This window comes from Dunckerocampus dactyliophorus, chromosome 13 (genome assembly GCF_027744805.1).
Source record: "Dunckerocampus dactyliophorus isolate RoL2022-P2 chromosome 13, RoL_Ddac_1.1, whole genome shotgun sequence".
NCBI lineage: Eukaryota > Metazoa > Chordata > Actinopteri > Syngnathiformes > Syngnathidae > Dunckerocampus > Dunckerocampus dactyliophorus.
Window position 1 is genome coordinate 15,164,497 of NC_072831.1, and position 27,608 is coordinate 15,192,104.

The following is a 27,608-nucleotide window of genomic DNA, read 5'->3' on the forward strand; positions in this document are numbered from 1 at the left end:
ACTTGAATATTATTGCATTATTATAAAACTCATTTGCATATCTAAACGACAAAAATAGAGGGGCACGTATGACCCTTTCTTTCCCAACAGGCAAATCTATCACTGTTATGCAGATTGCTCCAGTCGAGCCTCTTTGACTTGAGTTTATATGATGTGTTAGGAGGGAACATCATAATTTAAGCCTGTTAGGAGGAGCCTCTGCAAGCGTTCCTCATATCCAAACGCCATGTTTTACACATATGCCCCAAATCCTGCTTGCGCTCTTAGCAATTTCTGCATGACTTGACCCTAATACATTTTCCTGCTTAGTGCCTTGTCTTAGCTGCCGTATAAATTATTCAGGAAATGATTGTGGTGGAAAGAGAAGGGAATGTTTCATTCACGTAATGAGGGTGTAGGCCTGGAGATGCATTCTCGCTTTAGGAAGATTTTTATTTTGGGTCACATAAAGAAGGTTGCAAGGAAGAGGATTGTACCTTCCACAGAACAGCATTATGCCTCCCCTCCCCTTTTTGATACCCATCCTCCCATCTGCCATCCCTGACCCTGTCATTCCATGGATAATGCATTTGACGGAACAGCAGCACAGTAGGTGAAGGCAGCACCCTCGTGTTCTCATGTCACCCAGATTACGTGTAAAGGAGACCGCATGGGGAGGGGAGGAGGGGGTTGGCAGAGGGATGAAAGGTATCCCAGGTGATGAGGTGTACGGGAGGTCTGCTCTCCTTACAGTCACTGGATACCTGGACATTTAAAAAAAAAACTCATGCGTTCCATGCGCGCAGACACATGCACACGCTGCCATCAATTCTTCTAGAAAGACACTCCAATGAGGGAGTGGGAGGAGGCAGAGAAGGAGGGAAGTGATAAAAGGAGAGAGAGGTAGAGCGAGGGAGTGTGTATGTGTGTGTGTGAGAGAGAGAGAGAGAGAGAGAGAGAGAGCTGGAGAAGAAGAGGTAGAGAGGGGGTGGGGATGGAAGGACCTGGATAGGGCCGAGATATTGTCTCCTCCTGGATGCTGTCTGTCCCCTTTGTGGCTTTTTCTTTCCGTTCTCCAACGTGTCCCAGGGAGCTGGGCTCGACACACGCACCAGCAGCACTCAGCAGCCACGGAGCCGGGAATGAATCAGCCCCAACAAAGAGCTTTTGAGATGGCAGTGTGCGCTTGTGCCTGGAGGGAGGAACGCATCAGGCTTTCCCAGGCAAGCGGCAGCCTGCAGTGCTCGCTCTCTTGAGGGCCAGTCCTCTCATGTCCTCGTGTGGGTGCATGTGTGTGTGTGCATAAGTGGTGTCACAAACAGCGTACACCAGTGTGTATGTGCCCACTCTTGCTTTCAACCCTTCCTGGAGGAGAGTGGCTCCCCCCGTCACTGGACAGTACGGTAAGGGTGATAAGATTTTTTTCCTCATAACAATGATTTATCCCTCCAGACCTTTCCCTGTTCCCTCTCTTGCTAGCGGGATAAAGAAGCTTGATGTCATTGATGAAGGCATGTGTACGCAATTGGTTGGTTGGAGGAGGAGAAGCAGGAGGTGGAGCGGCAGTGAGAAGGCAGAGCAGCCAGGAGGTGTTGATGTGAAAAAGACAGAGATGGATCTTCATATCCTCATGTCCTCCCCCTTTTTCTGTTGTCTCTATCGTCAGCCTTATTATGGATCGCTCATGTCAAATAGAAACCGTGTCATTGCCAGCGAGTGTGTGTGCATGACGCTTCTGGTCCTTCAAGCCAATTCACTATAACGGCAAAAGTATCGAGACATTGCATCGGAAGGTAGTAAAAATGACTTTGCTGAATGTCATCCACTCTCATGGGAAGATTGAAGAATACCTGGGGAATTTGTGGGGTCAGGGGTCACAGATGTTGGATGAGAAGGAGGCTTGGCTCATAATCTCCGTTGTAATTCATGCTAAAGATGTTCCATGAGGTTGAGAACACCAAACTCATCAACAATACCTTTTAGGACTTGTGCACTGGGGCACATTCACAGTCTTCACTAAGGGTGTTTGTCATTTTTGGTCCAGTTGAACGATTTTCTCTGTAGTACGGTTTGTTTGGAACTCTAGCCCAGACCAAAGAGGCGAACTGAGACCGCCTGAGAGATGAATCTCAGTACACTTGCAAGAGCACTCTAGTCCAGGGTTAGGCTAGTGTGAACGCAGACAGCACCACTGCCAAACATAACACCAGCTATGATGTCACCAAATGCGACCGTAGGAACACCCAATAAAAATGTAAGCCCAGAAGTGTAAATACAGGAGTTAAACATACATGGCGCTTTTCAACAAAAAGGTTCTGTTGCTCATTACGGTTCATTTGAGTTATTAGAAAAGTTGCCTCTTTGCAACACATCTCTGGGAACGTTTTTGATGTAACCTTTTTATATCATTTGCGTCCTCTTCGTTACATCCAGGTCCTATAATGGTGTGTGACCCTGTTGTTGTGGAGGTGTAGATTTCATCGGACAATGTTGAGGCGCGATCTCATGCATGTGATTAAGTGAGAGCATTATTTGAACCGCCACAAATCTGAACTCTAACCGAACCGGACTCAAGGGCACAGCTTGCATCTTTTTTACTTTTTTGTTACGCACCAGAGTGCCCATGCAAGGTTCAGGGGAATTTCCAACCATAACTAATGAATGAACTTTTGTCCATGCGAAGTACTGAGTTATGAGTAAAGGCAATGACTAGAAAAGCAAGCGTTGTCTAAACATGGGAGGTGATGTTTGAAAACTAATCTGTTTGCTTGTGGATTATGAGATATACTGTACAGTATGCTGGTTGAAAAAATATGTTTCCCTGTCAGTCAGTCTTGCAACATGCATGCACCCTGCTGTGAAAAACTATGTACAGGTAGTTTGTTTAATTCAAACTAAATGCCATTTATTTGTTTGTGCGGAACACACGCCTGAAATGATCATGCATACAATCTTTGATATTGAAAAACAAGGTGAGAGAGAAGTGCAAGCACATACTGTACACATAAACTCACTCACATGTGAGTTTCTGCTTCACTGGAGGTGATGTGCAGGCTGTGTGGCCATCATCCCTTTCTTAATAGGACATAATGCAAACACAAAGTGGAGGCAACACTCAAACATGCACCCAGAGGGCACTGACAGGTAGTGACAGAAGCCTCACACATGTTAGATGACAGAACATACGTGGAGGTGTCACTGTTGTGTTCCCCCTTGATTCCATGCTTGTTATCATAAATGCTAGTGTTATCGTTATATTATTAGTCAGCCCTCGGAGGCAAACGTGCGCGTTAGCAGCTTAACGTAACCGAAAGCCATGACACATCAAGCAGTCAGGATTAAAACACGCATTCCAAATTAGGACAGTGTGCTGTGAGTCCCTCAGTAGGTGGAAGGTGGAGGAGTTGGTACATATTGCTACTGTAAGAGAGCTTCAACTTGCTCGTTGTCTCTCATGAGACATATAAATCAAAGCTTTCATAAGCACATGCAGCCTGCACAGAGGCCTGCTGCATCAATAAATTAAACCCAAGAGAGAAGATCTGAACTGGTAACGTTTGGTACATCAGCTGATCTTTACTGCAATTGCGAGCAAAGAGGAATTTTCATGAAAGAAATATGCATTTTCCTACACTCTTCAATTACATAAATACTAGACCTCTTCTTGCAGTGCATAGACCATAACACCCAGGGACACGGGGCAATTTCTATAGCATTTACACCAAAAGTCTGTTTTTTTTTCCCCACAAGTGTGAAAAGCACGGTGATCCAGCACGGTGGGAAGAGGTGGTACTATGCCCGACACGATTGCTCATGCAACTTCAATGTGTCAAAGCCATCTCTCCTCCCGCCAGTTGTTAATTCTAAATTCCATAATGGAAATAACCAGAACAACTCAAAATAATCCAGAATAGTAGCAGAGCAGAAGTTATGAAAAATGCCGCTTCATTTTTTTTTAGTAAAGCAGCATTACGCATCACTCTGTCCATTTTGATACACAAAGCAAACGTCCAAGACCGGCAAATTCCCAAAATGTTCTCGCAAAAAAGACTACCGATCAAGTGTGGGTGTGTTGGAATGTGTCTCTACTGCATCCGCTAACCAGCCTCTGGTCATGAAAATGTTGCGTTTACTGCATGTCATCATTGCTAAGTTGATAGTAGTGGATAGTCTAGATGTAGTGCACATTAATGGCCATGGTGCTCGCTGCAGGGCGGAACAAACGTCTGTTTTGTCCATTTTGACGTCAAGCATAATCAGGGCCGATGAGGTCTAGTGACAGTATGATATAATGAAGTCACTTGATGCAATCGTCCTTAAATCCCCTTTTAAGTGCACACGTGTTTACTGCAGAAAGAAGTGCTCAAGATGATAGAGAAAAGAGGTTACATCGTGCACACAGAGAGGGTCATATCATGTAATGTAATGAGACAAAAAAGCCTGACGTGGGTGATTTGTAAAGACACAGACTGCTCCATTCTTTCAGCCTGCTTAGTTCTTTTCCTTTATGTCAGCTCCCTCCATCCGTCCTCCTTGCTTGCTCATCCCTCTCCTCCTTCAGCCGTCACTGCATTTGAGTGTCCAGATTCGTCTTTTCTTCACTTTTAACCTCGTTGCCCTCTTGTTCCTTTTACCTCCTGTCAATAATGACACGGGAGTTGCACAGAGCGAGAAAGTCCACAACCGTGTCATTAAGGCCTTCTCTTCTACTGCATATGCAGATGTGGATAAAATTGTTGGTACCCTTCTGTGAAAGAAAGAAAAGCCCTGCAGCTCACGAGGAGTGGGCCTACATACCTGTTGATAGGTGAAGGAGTCTCATTAAGTGTTACAGGAAGCGCTTCATTGCAGTTATTGCTTCAAAAGCAGCATTATTTTTCTCTAGTCCAGTATCACTCGTTTTTTAGAAAAGTCCTCCTCAACCACAATTCCAAAGCAACGTCTGATTTCCGTTTGTCAATTTTTTGTAAATGATTCAGTATTAAGACTTTTGTCAGTTTCCAGTTGCTTCAGTGATTTTTGTGTGGTTTTCCTTCTTTGGCGTAAGGGTACCAACAATTTCGACCCTATTCATGGACAAAAGTATTTATATATATATATATAATATATATATATATTCAAGCCAATAAATGATCAATCTGGGTCATTTAGTTTGCAGAGTACACTTTTTTATCACAGTGTGCCACAAAGCCAGAGCCATACAGGCATGGTTGGATGAGTTTGGTGTAGAAAAACTGTTTTCTCCGGGTACTCCGGTTTCCTCCCACATTCCAAAAACAAGCATGTTCGGTTAATTGGCTACTCTAAATTGTCCATAGGTATGAATGTGAGTGTGAATGGTTGTTTGTCTATATGTGAGTATTTGTGGCATAGAAAATAGATGGATGGGTGTCCCTTTTCGCTCCCTAATCAGCAGGTGTCCCAATACTTATGTCCATATGCCGTGCTGCTCTGTGCATCACATTGCTCTTTGTTTATTTACTACAGTTTTGTATTGACTTCAAACTATTTGGGATTTGTCCAGCTTCAGTTTTGCGTGATGACACATTGCTGTGATTAATGTGACATCTGAAAAAATAAAACACCCAAAGTATGTCAGCATAAATGAAATCATTACAGCTCTAGCTCGAATCCTACACACTGCAATGTAGATGGCTGTAACGGTTTCTTTTAATATTATCCGCCCCAGCAATTTACTGTGACCGTTTGCATGCTTCCTGGACTCCTTTCGGTACTTCAGTTTCCATAAACTATATACTGAAAGTACTCCATGAATGTCACATCACATGCCCTTGGGTGTGCTCTATATTGTGTCCTTGTCTTGGAACGGACTTTTATTACAGGTACAGATTCATCGTGGTTCAGCATACAGGTAGAATCTGCTTAAATCTGCACCTGGGCTGACCTGCGTTGGTAAAACACTGCAGGGCCTTTGCAAAGCACTTGCACAATGTGGTGACTATACAGAGGCAGTAGCGGTGTGCCATTCCTCCACAAGATTCCTCATGTATAAGAACTTTGTTGTGCACGATGTATCACTCAGAGTACTTGAGTATGACGTAGTAGGATACTGGTGTACTACATGACTTGTCATCCCCTATTGACAATCCCTCCATGTCTGTGGAGGTGACTTCAAAGATAAAGCATCATGGCGACAACTTCAATAATAAACACCGCCATTATACTGTCCGGTCACGTCCAACGCTTGTGTTGCCCTCAATTGCTATCTGTGTGAGTTGGTTAGTGTGTGCGTTTTACAATGCACAAGGTGGTGATGACCAACCAAACAGCCCTCCCTCCTGCTTTCCCCTCATGAGAGACAGTCTCATCCCACTCAAAGGGCAAAACGGTCATCATAATGAAGCTGATCGACGAGCAATTTTTAAGCTCACGCCACTGCACTGCAGTCAGACAAAAAACCTTGACGCTAACCATCCCATGACAGGATATATTTGGTAATTCATTATAGCTGGATTAGGTTTCCACTGTATGTGCATTGACAAGCACAAAAAAGAGGATTACCTCATCTCCACCGTTTCCCACCCTCACCTCACTAGTTGACACGAATCACGCACAAAATAAACACTGCTGCAAGAGAGTCCTAAAATTAGATCAGTGAAGGACTGCACATACTAATCCTGCTAGCACTGTCACCTGCATGCACACTCACCACATTTACACATGCACGTCAACAAAAACAAGAGAGGCAGAAATCAGGGCAAATAGTATGCAGGGCGGGAGAAAAAAATCATTCACCACAGCTCGGAGCACTAACGTGGCGCAAATCCAATATCTCTCTTATCTCCCGATCCCCTCCCACTCAGCCACAACTACTGCTCCGAGTGATTTGAACATGAGTGGACAGAAAATATGCCTCCTGTGTTATGGATCGCCCAGCTGTATTTTTCTGTAGCATGAGGAGCCCAGTGCCTGCTGAGGGGACCATCCAGCTGGGGGGTAGGCTTGTGATTGGACATTTATTTCCGCTTCATTGTTTATTTGTGCAGTTATGTGGACATCAGATTAGATCTTCATATTGGTCCCAATTTGCATGCTCCATTTTGATTTTCTCCTTAAAAGCGTTTCACGCCTATGCTTCATGCAGTTGCAGAGATGGAAATACCCAGTGAAGCACATTTCCAGCATAACCTCACCCTCCCAGGCAATAGCTGTCTGAATTTTGCCTCAGCACTTTGATAAATTCAAGATAAGCCACTGAGGCATAGGGTCAAGTCCCAACAGTTTAGGGAGGATATGTGACTGGGAAGCATGATTTTGCACTGTGCCAGTTGTGGTCTGTGCATTTCCATTATACTACGGGCTTGGAAAGTGATAGCTCATTTTTATCAAGATGGTCATAAGCTTGGTAAAGGGGGAGCACGTGATGAAAGCTTACGTTCCCTGCATGGGCATTGGTCAACAACGTGCATGTGTGTATTTCCACTTGCTTGGAGTATCACAGCGGTTAGTTTACATTCCCTTAAGAGAGGGACTGTGGTTTCGAATGAATAATGAATACAGGGATATGTACTGTACTTCTAACTGAAGTGATTACTCGGCAATGCGGTTGTTTTGTTTGTGTTGGTGTCACCCGGCTATTGCGGACAGTGTGGGACTGTAACAGTTTGCATTTCACTCATGAGTAAATATTGATCGATCTGTAAAAAGATACATGGGCATTATCTGCAAATATTGGCTCAGGCAATGTCAACATCTTCCAGTTAAACAGCTATCCAAGCAGATAGTGACACACATGCACAAAAGGAACAGAGATCCCAAACTTGTGTTTGTGTCTAATCTTTTCTCAGGCACTTGTTATTCAAAAAGCAGTTGGTGGTAAAACGCCTTTTAAATAGACGAGCAGCTGAATCCCACTGACGTACGATTTGGAATCTGACCCAAATTTAGAGGAAGCATATTCCTCTAAATTTGCAAAATAGTTTTTTGAACAGGAATGTCATGCAGGACATCAAACATACCTCACAAGAGCTCAGTTCAGTTCTGTTGAGAGTCAAGAGCGCTAGGCATCAAGCTAAAAGCCGTGAGCTGTCAACTCAGTGTGCAGCCCGACTCTTATATATGCACATGTGCCATAATGTCACAGTAAATCAAATGACTAACTGTGTGTATTTTGCTTTTTATAAAAATAAAACCTCACAATTGCTTGGTGTTACTTTTTCTCCCATGGTATCTCTGCGCGTCCATTGTTGTGTATGTGTTCCACAGGGTTTACATGTGTTGATGCAACGCGCATTGTGGCGGTGTTCATATGCTGTGGAACACATACACAACAATGGACGGCAAGCGATTGTGAGGCCTGATTTTTTTCGAGGAGACATTTTTGTGATGCAAATGTATTACTCTTTTGAACGCATATTGTTTTGAGAAGCCAAACTCTTTACTTAAGTGGCCCCATGAAATAACCCGAACTACGTTTCTCATCACCGAAATCCGACCAGAACTCGGCTCATGGGACAAAGTGGGAGGGGGGGGGGTAAGTCACTGTTGATGCACTACACTGCTGATGGTGATGTCATACAACTTCATGTGAAAAATCCAAACTATCATTTTAAGGTGTCAGGGCGTGAGGTTTACCAGCATATATCTGCACAGCCACACTGGCTGGCATCCGTGACACTCACCACCCTAACGGCACCGCCGCAATCTGCCCAAGATCGTACCGGGGTCACCAGATTGAGAGTCGAGAGCGCTAGGCATCGAGCTAAAAGCCCAGGGCTGTCAACTTGCACATTGCACCACTGCAGCTTTCCGTACTTTTTTCCCATTGTGCAAGGTGGCGGTAACCATTAATAAACGGTCGGAGGAATGTTCATATTGATGATCTCGCACATTCATGCTACATCACTATGCATGAGGAATTATCAACCATATTAGTGCCAGACAAGACAATAGTTAAAAAATAAAATCACACTTTTGGTTTCAGGCTTGCTTAAAGTCAGGATATTGTAAGAGCCTCCTGCAATGGCTTTGTCATTAACGTTGTTTACTTAAATAGTCTGCACCCAAACAAATTGGCAATCGAGCAGTGTGTCCTGAAACAAATTGTGTCCAACCTTAGCTCTCCCACCGTACCTGTCTTTCTTACACATCAAGGTCTGACTCGGCCACAGCACCTGACACCACAAGGTCCTGAGAGCCCTCACACCATAATGTCCCTGTCACACAGAATTTAAGCCCTTCCCAGCACTACATTGTGTACATGGGGAGAGCACGCAGCCATACGCTTATGCATCACTTAGCATATTAGCCTCATGATTGAATTATCCTTGGAGGGTGACATGTCCCTCCAAGCTGTGCGATTCCCCTTCGTATACACTCCCCCTCCCCCTCCGCCCTTTCTTTCACAAGGAGGACTGAGCTGATATGACCAGTGCATTCGTACCCTGCAGTGATGGGCAGGTAGAACAGTGTCATAACGGGCGCCGTTGATGCCGATTAAAGCCATGCTGGTCTGAGGGTGGAGGTGGAGAGAGAAGAGGCGGTCATGATGGCCCGCTGAGCTGTGGATGACAGCAAAACTCATTTCCTCAACTCCCAACCCTCTCTCAGTGCATGATGGGAGATCGTATCTTGAATCTGGTCACCTTGTGCATCTTTCGGAGGGTATTCTCGGAGGGAATACTTATGAACATGTGGTTTGTTAGTTTTTTATTTGTAAAAAACTGGTGTTTCATGTTATCATTACACGATGTGTAGAATTCGGAAGAAAAAAATTACATTCTGGAATAACAAACAAAATGTGAAAAAAGTGAATCACTGTGAGTACTTTCCATAGGCACTGTATATGTGAGTGATTCTCTCCCGAGATGTCCTTTATTGAATTGTTAGATTAAATAAAAGTGACTATACGGTAAACCAGAGGTTACATGCACAGCAAAGACAAGGCCGTTCAAGGATTAAATCAAATCCCCAATGCAATCATGGTCACATGTGCCATTAATAATCAGGACGAAATATTGAATGGTTATAACAGGGTTGTGAAGGAAATCCTGCCGTAGAATGTTTGTGTGCATGAGTGTGTGTGCGTTTTGTCCTGCTAATGCTCAAAAAGCCTGTGGGCGCATGCCAGCCCAGTGACAGTGACACGCTCATCAGGAAAAGGGCACAGAGAATGAATAAGCCTTAATTGACCACACATCCTTCACTACACATCTGCTTATAAATGCATTCATTCTCCTTGGAGCCTCTCTCCCATATTAGCGGGAAGAGCCAGTGAGGCCCAACATGGGCAAAGTTTCAGATGAGACACTGATGTCCTTTCCTGCTGTATTTGAACTATCAACATGAATGACATTTTATGTACCGTATTTATTTTGTTAATTGAGGTATTCCTCTATTTGCGTTATAATAATAATAATAATAATAATAATAATAATAATAATAATAATAATAATAATAATAATAATAATATTAATAATATTAATAAACTACATTTGTAATTCAAATTGAGGAGAAATCTTTTTTTTTCTTACGGATGTGATGTTTCCATTACAATTCTAAAATGACCTATGTAAATAGAATGGCAGCACTCATGCAGCTCCAGACAATGACACGTGGTACTCCCTTGCCAGCTACTTAGAATATTATAGCTGTGTGTTGAGTCATTTTCAGGGTACTGTAACTCTATAACTGCAACACAAGCTGTACGCCGACTACTCTAAATTATATCTCTAAGATTCATGATACTCTAAGATTCATTTCTATAGTATTGTCCCTATAGAGGAGATGTACTGTACTAACAATGTGAGGGGTGTTGTCATTTTTGTGACATACTGTATTTGCTATTTACTGTTCTACTCTGTCTGTCTGTTAATCCTGTGAAAAAGGTCATTAAACTAGCATTACTTATATACTGTACTGTATACAGTTTGGTTTTGGTGCAATTTAGCATACAAAATCGCATTTAACGTGTTCAGACACTGTATAGCTATGTCAAATCTCATCAAATCAGGTCGTAATTTGTTGTGCTTATACGAGATCCAATTAAATCCTGTTCCTGGGTGCTAGAAATCATTCTGTAACTGGCTATGGCTTTATCAACGTTTAAGATCCTAAACAGCAGCAGATCACTCAGTGATTTCACAGCTGACAAATGAAAACATGTCTCCACAGGGATTCTTTGACGCGGGGAGGCTGCCTCTCTTGAGGACGTGAGGATGTTTCGCAAGAAGAAAAAGAAGAGGCCTGAAATATCGGCGCCCAAGAACTTTGAACACCGTGTCCACACCTCATTTGATGCCAAGCGTGGTTGCTTTGTAGGCTTGCCCACACAATGGCAAAGCCTGATAGAGAACCTGCGCAGGCCCCGGCCCGTGGTGGATCCTTCCAGGATTACGGAAGTGGAGCTGAGACCGAAGAAGGTACACCACACCCTTCACTCTTGACCCTACCTTGAACTAATGACTCCCCCGCCTTTGGTTCTTAATCAGTTGCAAATGCAAACATTACAGCATTAAAGTACAACAAATACAACAGCAGTGACATGCACAGCTGCTGGTTGTATTGATGTTGCGCATGTATCCCTCAGTGCTGCTGAGGCTTCCAGCTGTCTCAGAAAATGATGATCATGTGGAAGTCCTGCTGATGTGTTTGCTCCCTTGTCTATCAGGGGGTTGGGCTAATGGCCCTGTTGTAGACACTGACTGTAAAATGTTGAACCTTTAAGGGGCAACAAGATTTATTGCTCCATGTAGACAATTAATAATAGTAGATGTGCTGTCTCACCGGTGTCAAGCAAAAGTCATAAAAATTGCCTGTAAAAGCAAAGAAAAGGCCAGCGTGGAAATCTAAGGATTACTTCACTTCTTGACGCATTCAGTTAAAAAAAAGTACCCTGTTTAATTGGTACTTTGCATAATGAGACCCATCAAGTTGGTGTTTAGAGACCATTAATGGATCGTGAAGTAAAACAACAATGGAACCTCTCAGGTTGAATACATTCGCAACCAGTAAACTTCCTATTTGTTCTCATTTTGGAACACTTTTTTCCAATTGAAAATGATGATAATCAAAATAATCAGTCCAAAGGTGAAACTGTTGAATCACAAAGTTTTAAGTATTTTAACCTTCTTATCTATCATTCAAGTGTAAAAATAAGTTAACCACTATGAATTTTAAAATATGAAACATTTTCTCACAAACACTCCTTTTTTTATCATTCTTATTTGCTACACAAGCATGAACGGAAAAAAAAAGCAAAACCGCAACACTTACTTACTTATCTTACTTTAACTTTGACTGCTTTGCGTCCGCGTATGGCGCATAACTTCCTCAACATTCTTCTTCTCTTAAAACCCGTTGCTGAGTCTGTACGTTGATGTACGATATATCATTTTCAGGTAAATGACGTCTCTTTGCACTGGTTAAATTATTTCAAAATAATGTGTTTTTTGTTATTTGAATGAATTTATGTTTGCATGTAATCATTGGTAATAGTTTTTCTATATACATTCTAAGCATAACACTGCATGTTATGCATACTATACAAGTGTTGTGGGTATTTTAGTAAAATTTTGAGATGCTTGATATTGGCTTTCTTACCGATAGCCGATATTGTCCAGCACTTCATTTCCGATACCGATATCAACCGATACCGATATAGGCAGCAGCTCTTCCCTCAAACTATCCATCCATCCATTTTCTGTGCCGTTTATCCTAAGCTTTTCCTATGCTGGAGCCTATCCCAGCTGACTTCGGGCGAGAGGCGGGGTACACCCTGGACTGGTTGCCAGCCAATGGCAGGGCACATATAGACAAACAACCATTCACACTCACATTCATACCTATGGACAATTTAGAGTCACCAATTAACCTAACATGCATGTTTTTGGAATGTGGGAGGAAACCAGAGTACCCGTAGAAAACCCACGCACGCAAACTCCACACAGAGACTTTGAATGAATGAACTAATTTCAAGTCACATCTCGTGTGATGAATGAATGCTTCTTTTACTTTGATGTCACTGGATTCATTTCACAAATAATCACTTTGTGCAAAATAAGACAAATACTGCAATATGCAGTGTAAGTTCTTGAAGACTGCAATATTTATTTTAAACATTTTGTCTCAACAAAATAGCCATTAAGAAATAATGAGCAATAGTCAAATAAAATAATATGTTCTCCTACTATCAACAAGTAGAACAAGTTAGACTGAATTTATTCACAAATAAGAATCCAATTAAATAATACAATACAATAATAATGCACATTTCTATGTGGCACAGACATCCATATATGCCAAGTATGAAACTCTGGACTAACACAGTCCAAATTATAAACTGGGCTTATTCAGCACGTCTTCTGTCGATTATTATTATTTTGCTGCTAGCTGCGTGGGAAAGCGAGTTATTTCTCCTGAGGTGTGATATTCTATTAGAGGTATTAAAGGAAGACGACTACTCCGCCCCCCCAGCAGTGCTTTACAATCACCGCAAATTGCATATTTTTATTCCAGAGGCAAAACTTGGAAATAATCCTTACTGAGCTAGCGAGCTCGTTGCTGTGTGGATCACGACGGCGTCAATTGCGCACCAGACAAACCGATACCGATATGAATCAGTCTTATTTTTATGCCAATATCGGCCGATGATATCAGTCTGCTGCCACTATCAGACATCCCTACCAAATGTCTGCTGTATACTACTCTATTCTATTCTACATTTATGAGCGATGTGTTCGAAGAAAGTCATTTTAATAGAGATTCTGTCCCCCACAATGTTATTACAACCTAACAAGGTCAGGATCTCACCTTTCTTGGAGGTACAAGGTGAGATGTCATCCCATCTTTTATTACCCCTCCCTTGTGATGTGCACAGCGTCTGAGACACAAGAAAGGCTGTTAGCTGGCATGAACGGAACATGACTCTGCCCTTAACGTGACTAATGAGACACCATGCACTCGCTGTTAGTGTTGCAACGGCAAAACATCTTGCGGTTGTCTCATTTCCTGTCCAGGCAGGTTTAAATCCTTTGCCTAAACATGCCTGCTGTGCAGAGCATACAGTCCAAGTATTCTTAGTGTGTGTTTTAAATATGCACCATTTGCTCGCTCTTTGTATTTCTAAGTGAATTGTCAGGATAAACCCGGGAGGATTTGGTTTGATTCTTGACAAAGATGTCCTTTACACATTCAGGAGTCTAAATTTAACTTGGCTTTGAACAATGCTTATGTAACCCTCCCTCATTATTCTTTTCAGTATCAAATGGCACTCTAATGCCTCTTCTCTTTCAGACCATTGTGCGTGGGAGCATGATCGGTCATGGAGACTACATTGCAGCCATGATCAACGACATGAGCCGCCTGTCTGTGACCAGCTCCAATTCCCTGCGGAAGAGCAGTCCCTCAGCCAGGAAACGGGCCCAGTCTTTGGGAAGGCTCGGAGAGGTGAATGAGGGGGACACATACCAGTATGAAGGCCTGATTCAGGATGATGAAGATGATGAGGATGCGGCTCAGGATCAGTGGAGGGACAAAGCGAGGAACATCCACAGTGAGACCAACACCCCCTATCTGGGCATGAAGAAGAGCATCACCTTGCAGCCCAATGGGATCTTACCAAAAACAACGTCCACCTATGAAGTCAGTGGCGGCCTGCTGGAGGGACCTTCTCAAACAGGCCAGAACATCACAGTGCAAAGTCATGGCTCTTATATGGGCGCTGACGTGGGCAGCCCTCAGGAGAGAGTGATATGGAAGAGAGATTTCCAGCTTCCCAGAGGAATGCCACCAAATCAAGTCCCTGTCGCCTGTTTCTATAGCCCAGCTATGAGTGTGCAGCAGCACCAAGATCAGGTCGCAGTCCCCACGGAGCTCCGTCCGAGTGTACCAATGTACATGCACCCCCAGAACAGCCCGGGGAGGCCTTTTTCCTCATATGACTTGAAAGTAAGCCTGGCAATGCACCATGAATTATACAGTAGAACCTCTAGCATGAGCACAATCCTTAATAATGAACCCATAAATAATTGTTTTGTGTTTTTCGTAACAATTGTCATACCATTGCAAAAATAGTTCATCACTGTTGCCTAGTTACTGTTGTTTTAAACACATTGTACTGAGCAGCCAGGACACGTTTGTACCACCTATTTAGTTCTATTTACAGTTTTATAGCTATCGTCATACATCTTTGCAAAACGCACGTATGAAGTTAATCCTTTTCATGCTAACCGAAGGCGCTCCAAAAATTGTGGGGGAAAAAAAATAATTTTGAAATAATTCTGGTGGCTTTTCTGAGGTCTCAAAAGATATGTCTTGAAGTCTGTTTATTTTACAAATCCAGACGCCCGCGAATGGCAAAAAAGATCAAAACATTTAACAAAAACATATAAAAACACCCATAAAAGCCGTAAAAGTGCCTATTTTTGATACTCTACAGTTCTCAACTAGTTTGTCTGTGGGACCCACCTTCACCCTTCAATGACAAGCGGTGACCCAAAACCTTTGAACAGCAACTTCTCAAATATCTTTTTTATTTGATAAAGAACATTTATTTATTTCAATTTCACATTTAAAGGGATTATTTGCAACGGCTACGCAGTTGCCTAAAGGGCACTTTTGAATGTGTTGCTAGGGATGCTCCGATCAGGGTTTTATGCTGCCGATTCTGATACCGATCATCCGTGAGTGAGATCGGCCGATACCGATCACACGGATCACTGTACATTTTTCAATGTATTAAATTTATTTATGATGAGTGCTATTGGCCAGGTCAATGTTAGATCATTCCGAGGGTGCCTGGCAAAAAGGTAATTGTTAGAAAATTAAAAATTTTGGGGAGGGGAGGGTTTGCTTTTATTTGTGTGAAATGATTTTTGTACTTTTTGACACAAACATGAATTTAATTTGATTCGTGTTTTGGAGTAACACAAAGACATGGGAAATAAACTGTTCAATAATTTTTTTTGTTCAAGAAAACAAAATTAACAAAATAAACTAATACAAATAAATATCTTTATTAAATCGAAATCTGTCCTGCTTAACTTAAAAGAGAATAAATTCATTGTCCAGGTTGCAGGGGCCAACTTTCATCACCACCAAACCACTTTCTATTCAAGGTACTATAAAGAAACAAATGATTTAATTTATTAAAATGCAAAACAGAGTAAAGAAATCCACATATGCACTGTGTGCTGTGGTCTTGCAAGGAGTTTGCATGTTCTCCCCGTGCGTGGGTTTTCTCCGGGTACTCCGGTTTTCTCCCACATTCCGAAAACATGCATGTTAGGTTAACTGGCGACTCTAAATTGTCCATAGGTATGAATGTGAGTGTGAATGGTTGTTTGTCTATATGTGCTCTGCTATTGACTAGCAACCAGGGTGTACCCCGCCTCTCGCCCCAAAGTCAGCTGGGGTAGGCTCCAGCATACCTCCGCGACCCTGGTAATTGGTAACCTTCTGAAGCGGCATCACTACAGACACAAAAAAAGCTAAAAAATAAGCAAAATGCGCTTGTGAAGTTCATCCAGATGCTCATACCTATCAACTCTCCCGTTTTCACCAGGAAATGTGTCATATTTAGCCTGTATTTCCCTTATTTTACCAAATTTTTCCTTATTTTTTCGGAACATTTGCCTTATTGCTTTAAATGTTAACAGGTAGGCAGATGCGGTATTTGAGATGCTGAAGTTCAGTGTGACAGCAGTTCGATTTTTTGAATGACTGGTTGCGTATTTTTCCCCCAAATTTGATTTGAATTTCTTAGCAGACTTTAGATGCTCCATTGAATACGCATTACTGGAAGTTCACCACAGATCATTTTCATGCTTAGGTTGTAGGGATTTGATAGTATATTGATTTGCTTTACTGTCAGGGTAATTCCAGTTCAATGGAAATGCAGTTTAGTATTAAAGTTGAGTCAATAGTGAGAGATTGCCTGCTTGGCAAGATCTCAGAGGGGACATTTGGTTTTATTGAGAGTATCTTAACATGGTTCACATGGGGTGAAGTCAATGCAGACGATGCTGAGGTTTCTGATTTATGTTCACACTTAATTGCTGACCATCACTCATTGTATGTTTTATCCTCTTATTTCTAATGATGCAGACGGATTCAGCAGTGAGGTACCACTCCGGCTTCTTGCCAACGGGCACAAGCAGTCCCCTTGTGAGCGGCATCCGACCTCAGCGGACTGTTCGTTCCTCAGCGAGTTACACTTTAGGACTGTCCCCCAATATGGGACTCAGGCCCAATGGGCCGGAGCCTTTTCTTCGACATTCTGGGTGCCCTAATCCTCCTTACCCACATCAGGACAGCCCATCCCAACCTCGGCCCTCCCCTACAGGCTCTCTAGCCACGAGTCCCCCAGGTACATGCTCACCTGCCTTCAGACCCCCACACCCTTCACCCAGGCCGCCGCCAGACCCTCCAAAGGTGACACATGAACAGTTCAAGGCTGCCCTGCAGATGGTGGTGGATAAGGGCGATCCACGATCTTATCTGGAGAACTTTGTGAAGATTGGGGAGGGTTCCACGGGGGTGGTGTGCATCGCCACGGAGAAGCACAGTGGGCGGCAGGTGGCTGTGAAGATGATGGACCTGCGTCGACAACAGAGGAGAGAGTTGCTCTTTAATGAGGTACAATATACAAACTAGCGAACACACTGACTGGATTGGTTGGGCAAGGGAACCAATCAAAAACAGCCCTTAAATTTTGAACTACCCCAGCAATAAATACAGCTGTGGCAAAATATTTTGCACCTCATTAAACACATAATATTGAGCCTCATCAACCATTTAATGCACTAATATATTTTAAGGGCTCCCTCTGTTATGGGCCACGTAATACTCTAAAGTTTCTACCCTTTACGATGCCCTTGCCCAGGGGCGCTGCTCGCCACCAGGCAAGACAGGCAACTACTCGGGGCCCCGTCTCAGTTGGGGGCCCCTGAGGGCCGAAAAACTTTGAACTTCTATAGCAATGGCCCCAGTAGACTCTAGAATTGCCTCTGCCATTGCCGAAAAGCTTTACAGGATTGCAAAAATGAGGTGCGAGTAAAAAAATAAAATGCAATTAATCACCACTTGGATAAATAACTGAGAAAATGACCATATTTTACTGAGGCTGAAAACGTGCATGTTTTCCTGTCGCCAATCAATGAAGAAAATATGATAATAATTAAACATATATGATGAAAGACAGCTGTAGCCCACACAACTATAATGAAATATTGTTATAATGCATTTTACTGAAATTTAGCTCCCCCTCCATTTTTTTATACCAAATTCTCTTTTCACTACATGAAATAATTAAAATATTAGAAAAAGCTCTCAGTCACAACCCAATGATAATAACTTACTATTAAATTGACATACTGCGCCCATGAAAAGGCATACTTTTTCATTGTATTGCGGCTTGTACTGGCTGCCATTACAGCAGTGATGCCATTACAAATGCAGTTTAGTTAGAAAAACACTGAAAATTTAGATTTTTCCAATAAAGTTGTCAGTCGTTCATTATCCGTTGTGTTCTGCAGGTGGTAATCATGAGGGACTATCAACACAGAAATGTAGTGGAGATGTATAAATCTGCCCTGGTAGAGGAGGAGCTGTGGGTTATCATGGAGTACCTGCAGGGGGGCGCACTAACCAACATTGTGTCTGAAACCAGGTAGGTAAAATGTTCATCCTTTCCTGAGCAATAATATTCTACAGTTTGTTACATACGTTTTACCACAAGGGGGCAGTGCGGTATCGACTAGTCAAGTGAACGCTTGGCTGCAAACAAAGGTTGTCATTCAGTCTCCTTGTAGTCTACTATTAACAGAATGTTTGCCACGTCGTGTGGCATAAATATGACATACGGCCAATATAAGAACACAAAATGACTGCTGTATTTGTTTTATGATTGTGTTATATTATATGTTTAAGAATGTTTTGACCAGGTCACGCTGGATGCACACAGGGGTCAATCTTAACTGCATGGAATGAAAACATTTCACATATAAAGTGATGCAGCGCCATTATTTATTCACAGCATGTCGTGTCTCTTAGCTGCTAGACGTCTTGTGGAATATAACAGCCCCATTAACAATGTAGATGCATGAAGATGTGCTGTCATTTTTCTGCGTGGGAGTTGAATGAACCCATTGCGCTCTGTCATTTTTTTAATGCACGGTGATTCATAAATTTAATCTTTCCGAGCTGTTAATTTGCTGATAGTCACAAGTGAAATGTGCCTGCCAAATGGTAATGTATGCATGTGTCTCTTGCTGTGTACATTGTGCAGGCTTGGTGAAGAGCAGATTGCCACAGTGTGTGAAGCTGTTTTGCAAGCCCTGGCCTATCTCCACTCCCAAGGAGTCATCCACAGGGACATCAAGAGTGACTCAATACTACTCACATTAGATGGAAGGGTATGTCATTGTGTTGAATTTGGCTTATGTGAGAATATATTGTCAAAAATAAGTATTACATGACTGTACGTGTTGTAAAGACTGTTCAAATGTCATTATCACAACTATTCAAATGGTTGTAACAAGAGAGGACCGGACACACCACTGGTATCTAACAACTATTTTGTAGTTTACTGTTAGTGTGAAATAAAACTCAAGAAAATATACTGGAGTTGAGCTGATAAAGCGTCCTTTTCAGCCTTTTCAAGTGCAAGCTGGCTTCAGTCCAAAAGAACTTGACAGTTGATAACCGACAGTTGACAACCACGGAACAATTGACAGAACCAATGAAGCAGTTGTAAGATGGAGAAGAGTTTCCTTAATGCTCCAAGCCAAACTGCTGATGATCTAGGATCCAGTAAAATGGAAGAAGAATCCGTTTTCAGGGCAAAAGAGACTTGAAAAGCAGTGGGCCACTGCAAGGAGAGTCACAAGGAGAGTTAATGTTATTCACAAACGAGCACACAAGATGACGGAGAACGAGTTCTGGGGGGAGTTCGCTCAACTCTATAGGGGCTATTGTAAATTAATGACAGCAAGCGAAAATTACAAAACGGAACTCCTCAAGTGACCCTCAAGAAGTAGTTTGAGAACACAAGGTTCTTGAAGAAGACAAGTATGTGGCTATTATGCTGACCTCTCACAAGGTTCCTGAAGTGTCTGATATCTTGACCCCTCCCAACAGTCAAGAAAATCTTGACAAAACCATTCTGATGACCTCTCAAGAAGTAGTTCGAGAACACAAGGTTCTTTAAGTATCTGATATCATGACCTCTCCCAAAGGTCAAGGAAGACTTGCCGAAACCATTCTGACAATCTCTCGAGAAGTAAGTGAAGGACACAAGGTTCTTGAAGCATCTGATGGCTTGACTCTCCCAACCTCTCCCAACGGCCAAGAGGAACTTGACAAAGCCATTGAAGAGATTAAAAAGATCCTAGAGGTGGGATACTTTTTCCTTAAACCTTGGGCCCAATCAGGCCAAAGTGGGAGGAGCTGGTACACCGAAGCTCCGACACCTAAGGAAATCTTTGTTCTCCCAAACCAAGATGGCAAAGCCTTCAGCAAAGAAACCGAGGAATATGTGCAGCTTGCACAAATCAAACTCAACAATTTTCACAATACCAGACTGGCAAGGAAGACAGAGCGAAATCACATTCTTCAACGGCAGTGACAAAACCAAAGGAACTGTCCTTTATTTTAAAAGGAACACAAACCAACTGATTGAAGCAGGACTTGTAAAATCAAGAGCCAATTTAACACCACTAGATCACAAGAGAGCTATTGAAATGTTCAGGAAGCTATTCAAGGATATTTCAACATTGCTTACATCTTCACGAGAGTGTGCACTGAAGAAACTGGATGGCAAAAAGGATTTGGAGGGAAGGAGTGACCCAAAATGAACAAGAAACAAATATGCATTCAACCAAAGTGGGAGAAAGAGAAAACGATCTGGAAGACCCCTTCCGTTCTTCCCAGGACAAAACAGGTATTTCGAACACAACCTTCAATAGGTTTCCGGTCTACAAAGATGAAGATGCTGAGAGATGTGTGGGCTCAAACATACATAGCACAAATGAATCCTTCAACTGATGCGAGATTCAAATCAGCGACCAGTTCCTCCAAACTGTGGTGAACTTGAACATCGGAGAAGCCAAACTTGCTCTTGAGAAACTTTACAAGCTTGAACTTTCCGAGTTTCAAAAAACGCTCAACATATCCAAAGATACCAGGACTGGAACAAATTCATTCAAACAGAAATCAGCAGGATCTTGCAGCATCAATCGCACATTCTCACTCCTCTGGATTGGTACAACCCGAGTCCAAATAAGAAAACAAGCCCTCACCAGTTTTGAAGGAAATGGGGTTTTGATTTCCAATTTCTCCTTATGGTGACCAACTTTGCACATGAGAGACCCGGTGATGCAAGGATTCCAAGTCAGAAAGAGCGTGCACACGTACACATCAGTGCCAACGCACCTCTACTAGGGCGAGCCAGGAGAAAGCCAGGAAATGTTCAATTTGAAGGTTGGAAAACCTGTGAACAACTGGAGGTGTTCTGTCGAATTTGGCTTATTTGAGAATATATCGTTAAAAATAAGCATTACATGACTGTACGTGTATTCATCAAAGAGTATGACAATTCTGATGACAAGTGCATGTCTTCAAAATCCCTGATACAAATTATGATGGCAAATTGACCTGTTTGATACTGTATCTGTGCCATGATGCTAGGTGGTTGTACAAAGTAAATAATTGGTCCATTTAGTAGACAACAGAAGGTACCACTCGAATATCATTGTAAAGACTATTCAAATGCCATTGTCATGACTATTCAAATGCTTATGACTAAGACCGAGAGACCACTGGTAACAACTATTGTTGCGTCAAAGATACATCTGTTTAGTCTGAGTAGTAATTTGACTCTAGGAAATCTACTGGAGTTGAGTTGATAAAGCGTCCTCTACGATCCCCTCAGCCTTTGCAAGTGCAGGCTGGCTTAAGTCCAAAAGAACTTGACAGTCATCGTATTGTTTTGTCTTAATTTCTTTCCTCTGCCATTTAGTTACGAAGTGTCTCCCTTCCCCTCCTTAGGTCAAGCTGTCCGACTTTGGCTTCTGTGCTCAGATCAGTAAGGATATCCCCAAGAGGAAGTCTCTGGTGGGGACACCTTATTGGATGGCTCCTGAGGTCATTTCCAAATCACCATATGGCACCGAGGTGAGCAGTCATTTTGAACGTGCGTCGTAGCCAACATTGGCTATCTGTGCTATGAGTGATTTGTGTGTTGCACAAGGTGGATGTTTGGTCCATGGGTGTCATGGTGGTGGAGATGGTGGATGGAGAGCCGCCATATTTCAGTGAGACCCCTGTGGCAGCTATGAAGAGACTGAGAGATGAGCCAGCACCGACTGTACGAAATGTCAGCCAGGTACACAGATACACCCTACTTTGACATACAGTATCTCACTTTGTAAAGTGAGTACCGTAATCCCTCCTTTATAACAGTCAATTGGTTCCAGACCGGGATAAATGAATTTCCATGAAGTGGGATTCTTCATTTATAAATCAAATATTTTCGTAGCGCATAGAAAACCTTCTTACAACCTTCTAAATACGGTTTTACCATTATTAGAGCCCTCCGGACATTAAATAACACCCCTAGAGCTAGTGCCCGTGTGTGTTGCAATAATGTGTTCCTGATGTTGTTGTGGATTACGGCAGCAGTAGGCAATGTTATTATTATGATGATGATTATTATTATTATTGTGCCTATTGTGAGATAATTCAAACCTGCAATAAAAGTCTGATGCTTGTGTGCCTCACCGAACATTACAGTAACATTACTGATCCCTAGCGACCAGTGTAGGATACTGCATTTCATTCACTGCGACTTTGAATGCATCTTCTGAATACCTTATATATGAATTTTAGTTAATTTAGCCATTTTTTGCTTAAAAATGCTTAATCTAGTCAAAAAAATGTAAGATTTTTGTACAAAAAAATGTACAAAACATTTACAATTTGCTTCAATATGCATATGTCTTCTCAAGGGTATACTGTCAACTGAAAATAACGAATACACAGTCATTATTGCCTAAATAACTGCCAACACGAGTGAGTACCAAGATAATTGTGTCTTGCCGAGTGTCACGTTTGAGGCTGCATGAGTTTTGTGGAGCCATTGTTATCTAGCACTGCCTTAATCCTCTTGAGCATGGAATTCATCAGAGCTGCAGATGTTGCTACTGGAATCCTCTTCCACCCCTGCATGATGACGTCACTTAGCTGGTGGATGTTAGACACCTTGCGCTCCTCCACCTTCTTTGGTGCTCTTTGATGCCACTTGTCATCTTGGAGGTGTGCTTGAGCTCCTTATCATGTCGGAAAACTGCCACGTCACCCAGATTTTGAAGCGAGGGCATCAGGTTCTGCTTCAGAATGTCACAGTACATGTTGGGATTCATGCTTCCCTCGATGATCCACAGCCTCCAAGTGCCAACAGCCTCAGACCATGACACTCAAAACCGCTGTTTGACTGTAGACATGCAATACAAAATCATCTTTGTAATGACTTGTGTAGACAATAATGGCTGTGTCTGGAGTCATTTTCAGTGGATAGTAAATCTATAAAGTATGGCTATACAAGCTGTACATTACTTAAATAATATCTAAGTTTCATTTCTGTGGTATTGTCCCTTGAGAAGAAATACTCTAATACAAATCCTTGCTGAAATATGAGGGGTGTACTCAATATTGCAATGGGACACAAGTGATTTCAAAATGTGGCTAAATTTGCTGAGCTCACTGATATTCTACTTTAGTCGCCATGCCAATGCATTCACATATGCTCCACCCTCTGGTCCAGGTGTCCCCAGTTCTTAAAGACTTCCTGGATCGTATGCTGACTAGGGACCCCCTTGAGCGGGCCAGCGCCACTGACCTGCTGGAGCACCCCTTCCTGCTGCAGAGCGGCTCACCTCAGTGCCTGGTCCCCTTGGTGGAGCAGTACCGCAAGCGCATGTCCCGCTGCTGAGGCCGTGGTGCCCCCTAAAACTCCCCGTAACAAGTCCAATCAGGTTCTGGACGTGGACCAGCTCGGTGGTTCAAGTCTTCGCGTATCCTCGTTAGTGGGCTGTGAGCTTCATGACTGAAAACGAAGGCAGCATGGTGGCGAGGACGGCGAGTTCATGTTGCAAGACACCGCATGGTTTTTGGGCATGAGAGAAGCACTTTAGGAGTGAGTTCAAGGCAGCATGCAATCACTCACCTCTCGACTCAGTCACAACACTGATTGACTTCCTTTGACATTCTGTGGGCTTCAACACACACACACACACACAAGATGGTGCATATCAAGTCAAAATTCCACGTAACTATATGTCATGTGCTACTGTTAAGAAATCTCCTTTATATTTTTATAGTGGGCATTATTTGTGGTGGAGTAAAGCTGTAAGCTGCATTTCAAACCACAGCAGCTGGATGGATGTTACCTCTGCACAGTCACAGTGTTGTGGGCCGACGCTCAGCAAACAATGACTGGGACTCTTCTGCATGGCCAAATGGAGGCACACCTGGCCTGAAGTGAATGCTTGAATATGTACCAAACTGGGACGCGAAAGAGCATCCCCTGTCATTAGCATAACAAGTGGTTAGATGAAAGCCATGCTGCTATAATGGGCTCACTGGAAAATGTCTTTTACACATGTATTCTTTATTTCCAACAGGTGTTGTGTGGGTTGTTTGTATGCTGTGAATTGATGAATAGAGTTCCATTGATAATTAAGGACCCAAACCTAAGCATATAAATTAATAATGTAAATAAAATGCTGAATAATAGGTCCTTATAGCTGCTTATCTACCACAGCAAATTGTATTAAAGTCATTCTACTTTCTTTACAGACATGTGAGTGTATAGCTGTGTGTATAGGTGTGTGCATGTGTGTTTGCGAGCACATGGCTGTGGGGGTGATGGCACCTCAGTGTTCGATTGAGAAACAAGCCCCTTTGTATTGTGACTGACTTTTTATGGGGGGAAAATGAAACACAACCCATTTGTTGTTCCTCAAGATTTTTCTAGCTAAAGCACACACGCCTGGCATGTGATGCTGTGAGACGTCCACCTGCTGAGAAACACTTTGCACATACACTAGTCTTTGACTCATGTATTTCTATGTGTGTGAATCATTGATGAAAAAGAGAATTACACTTGATTTTAATTTTGTACAAACCAAATAAATGACACATATTGAATCTCGGTGATTCATCACTGTGTGGCACATACAGCATGACAAAGTGGTTGAAAGAGCTGGTGTTTATTCAGAGTGAATCATACAGTGCACTGTCACTGAATACAGCCAGGCGAAAATCCATACAGTTTTTATAAACGCAGAAGCAATATCAAATACTACTTTTGTTTTTTACAATAGAAATCATGTATATTTACGAAGTGCTAATTCATACATTTCCTCTAATATAGACTCAACAGCCAGATCATTAGGTACAGCTGCAAAATCTAACTGGATTAATACAAGAGCTGAGAAAAAAAATGATCATAAAATTATCACTTCATTCTTTAAAAATATGTTTTGGATTTTAGTTGTAGTTTGCAGCGTTGTAGTCCTGAACTGCATCACACTGAGGGTTGTTTTTATTATTTGCTCTTCTCATTTAGCTGAAAACGGTCATGAAAATATGAGGAAAACTATGCAAGATGCAAGCCAATGAAAACAACCACAATGACAATAAACATTTTTTCTCATAGAGTCAGTCGTAGTGATTCAGTTCTTCATACAGGTCTTGCATTGGATCTCATGTTGTGCGGGTGTACTTGATAGTTTTACCGGTAGATTGTAAGCAATTCATAAACACTGCAAACACATTAAAAAAACAAAACGTCAGCTCATGAAGATTACTTTTGCCGCATAAAGAATTCATCAGCCAGCAACCAAACTGCATTGTAAGTGCCGTCAAAGTGTTACTACTCGTCTTTTTTATTGAACGCTTCCTTCCGGTCCTCCTAATCAAGGACGGACTGAGACGAAGAGGTTTCAAACTCACATTTGACTCCGCTGATGCTATCGACGCTCGGTTGGCTGTTGACGTGCTGGTGTGTGTGGGAAAGAGGGAAGGTTTCAGACCGGGACATCCGTCCTCTTCCGCTGGAGGACCCCGCCGAACAGTCAATGACCATCCTCATGAACTCAGGTGCAGTGAATCGGCGGAGCAGTCTTGTCCCGAAGCCCATCAACCCTGGGCCACGGGTGGGCATCTTACCCGCTTCCGTCTCCCCTCGGCCAAACAGAATTTTGTTGTGTTTGCCGCTAGGGGCAAAGCTTCCTCTCTTCTGCGGCTCTTTTCGGCTTGATGGAGCTGGTTCATTTAGCTCCTCTGTCTGAGACTTTTCCTCAAGGGCTCTCACGGTCAAACTCTTGATGCCTAAAGGAGCTTTTGGAACAGAGACAGTTTTGTTCGTATCGTTTGTGAGGCCCCAGGAGTTCCCTTGACACTCCATCTTGTCCAGGAGACATCGCTCATCCTGTAGTGAGGCTCTCTTGAATTTGCTGGCTGACAGGTTCATGTCGTGTACATCCCCCTGGTAGGACTGCTTCCTGCTGCTGAAAAGCTCCACGTTGAATGACTTTGCTTTCCCACAGGGAGGAAACCTCTGTGGTGCTTTCTCTTGGAGTGCAATTTCTTCCTTGACTTCTTTCTGGCTTGGCTCAGGTGGAGAGTTGAGTGTTCTTGCCCCACTTTGGTCCCGAAGCTGGCAGTTTTGGAGTTGTTTGGCAGTGAAGAAAACACTATGATCCCCCTCAGTCGGGCTTTTCTGAGGAGGCAGAGACCAGTTTTGGTGATGTTTCTCTTCATGCGTCTGGTTCCTGGGACATGTGAATCGGTTCCACAGCCCATTGCCGTCCCCGATGTTCACGTGTCTCTGAAATACCCCTGGTAGATGGTCTTCTTTATTGTTGTGCTGCTTGGAGAACTTCTCTAGGATGTGTCGGGGCAGTCTGTTGGGTAGCTCTCCATCCCCAATATTTGCTGGATCAACAGGAGAATCATCAGTGCCGACACTCCGTCTGCACTGAAAGTTCAAAATCTGCACACACTGGTTGTGCCCAAAGAAGTCGGCCACCTCAATGGCTGTGTGCCCAGCGTCATTCATTCTGTCTAGTCTCAGTCCAAGTCTTTTAAAAGCCCGGACCAGAAACTCAAGCACCTGGCTTTGGCCAGAATAGGCAGCATACATCAGAGCGCTGTTACCCCACACATCAGAGACATCTGGATCCGCATTGAACTGCACCAGGATCTTGACCATGTCTAAGTGACCCAACTCACAGGCATGGCTCAAAGCCGTGCGTCCTTCCTCATCCTGGCAGTTGACGTCGGCACCTTTCTCAAGAAGGAGTCGGGCAAACTTGGCTCTGGTCCCAGCTTCTTGTAGACAAACGGCGTATATGAGTGGAGTTCGGCTGTTTTCGGTCTTTGAGTTGATGATACGTCCATCCAAGGCATCCAAGATGAAACGCGCCAGGTGAACTTTGCCCCCGTGCATGGCATCGAGGAAGGTTTTGGTGCCGGAGCCCTGGCGTAAATCTTTTGGTCGCATCATTTTTCAACAGCTACTTATGAGCCTGAGCTGAAAAGGAAAGACGGCCAACCAAGTTCAACAAAGATCCCCGCTTGGACTGTGAGAGTGCTCACTTAAGACTAAA

At 43.0% G+C, this 27,608-nt stretch overlaps 2 protein-coding genes across 3 annotated transcripts; one reads left to right on the plus strand and one right to left on the minus strand.

Moving 5' to 3' along the window:
• Positions 1-929: 929 nt before the first annotated feature.
• On the plus strand, positions 930-25,599 carry LOC129192400 (serine/threonine-protein kinase PAK 6). Of its 2 annotated transcripts, none has more exons than XM_054796402.1 (9): positions 930-1,382; positions 11,113-11,360; positions 14,233-14,886; positions 17,044-17,574; positions 18,474-18,607; positions 19,226-19,352; positions 21,985-22,110; positions 22,187-22,321; positions 23,759-25,597. In XM_054796402.1, the coding sequence occupies exons 2-9, from the start codon at positions 11,157-11,159 to the stop codon at positions 23,924-23,926; spliced, it is 2,079 nt and encodes a 692-aa protein (XP_054652377.1). In that variant the 5' UTR covers positions 930-1,382; positions 11,113-11,156; the 3' UTR covers positions 23,927-25,597. The 2 variants fall into 2 exon arrangements, with proteins under 2 accessions (XP_054652377.1, XP_054652378.1); XM_054796403.1 differs by lacking the exon at positions 930-1,382 and adding an exon at positions 6,793-6,936 and having other exon boundaries at positions 23,759-25,599.
• LOC129192401 (protein TANC1) lies at positions 25,190-27,608 on the minus strand. Its single transcript, XM_054796404.1, has one exon. It carries the CDS (start codon positions 27,503-27,505, stop codon positions 25,910-25,912), a length of 1,596 nt encoding a protein of 531 aa, XP_054652379.1. The 5' UTR covers positions 27,506-27,608; the 3' UTR covers positions 25,190-25,909.

What these genes read in the sequence shown, in the direction of transcription:
- LOC129192400 (XM_054796402.1), top strand. Translation starts at nt 11,157, where the DNA reads ATGTTTCGCAAGAAGAAAAAGAAGAGGCCTGAAATATCGGCGCCCAAG. An exon ending in TTTCCTCATATGACTTGAAA is followed by an intron (nt 14,887 to 17,043) that starts GTAAGCCTGGCA and finishes CTAATGATGCAG; the next exon opens with ACGGATTCAGCAGTGAGGTA. An exon ending in AATCACCATATGGCACCGAG is followed by an intron (nt 22,111 to 22,186) that starts GTGAGCAGTCAT and finishes GTGTTGCACAAG; the next exon opens with GTGGATGTTTGGTCCATGGG.
- LOC129192401 (XM_054796404.1), bottom strand. Translation starts at nt 27,505, where the DNA reads ATGATGCGACCAAAAGATTTACGCCAGGGCTCCGGCACCAAAACCTTC.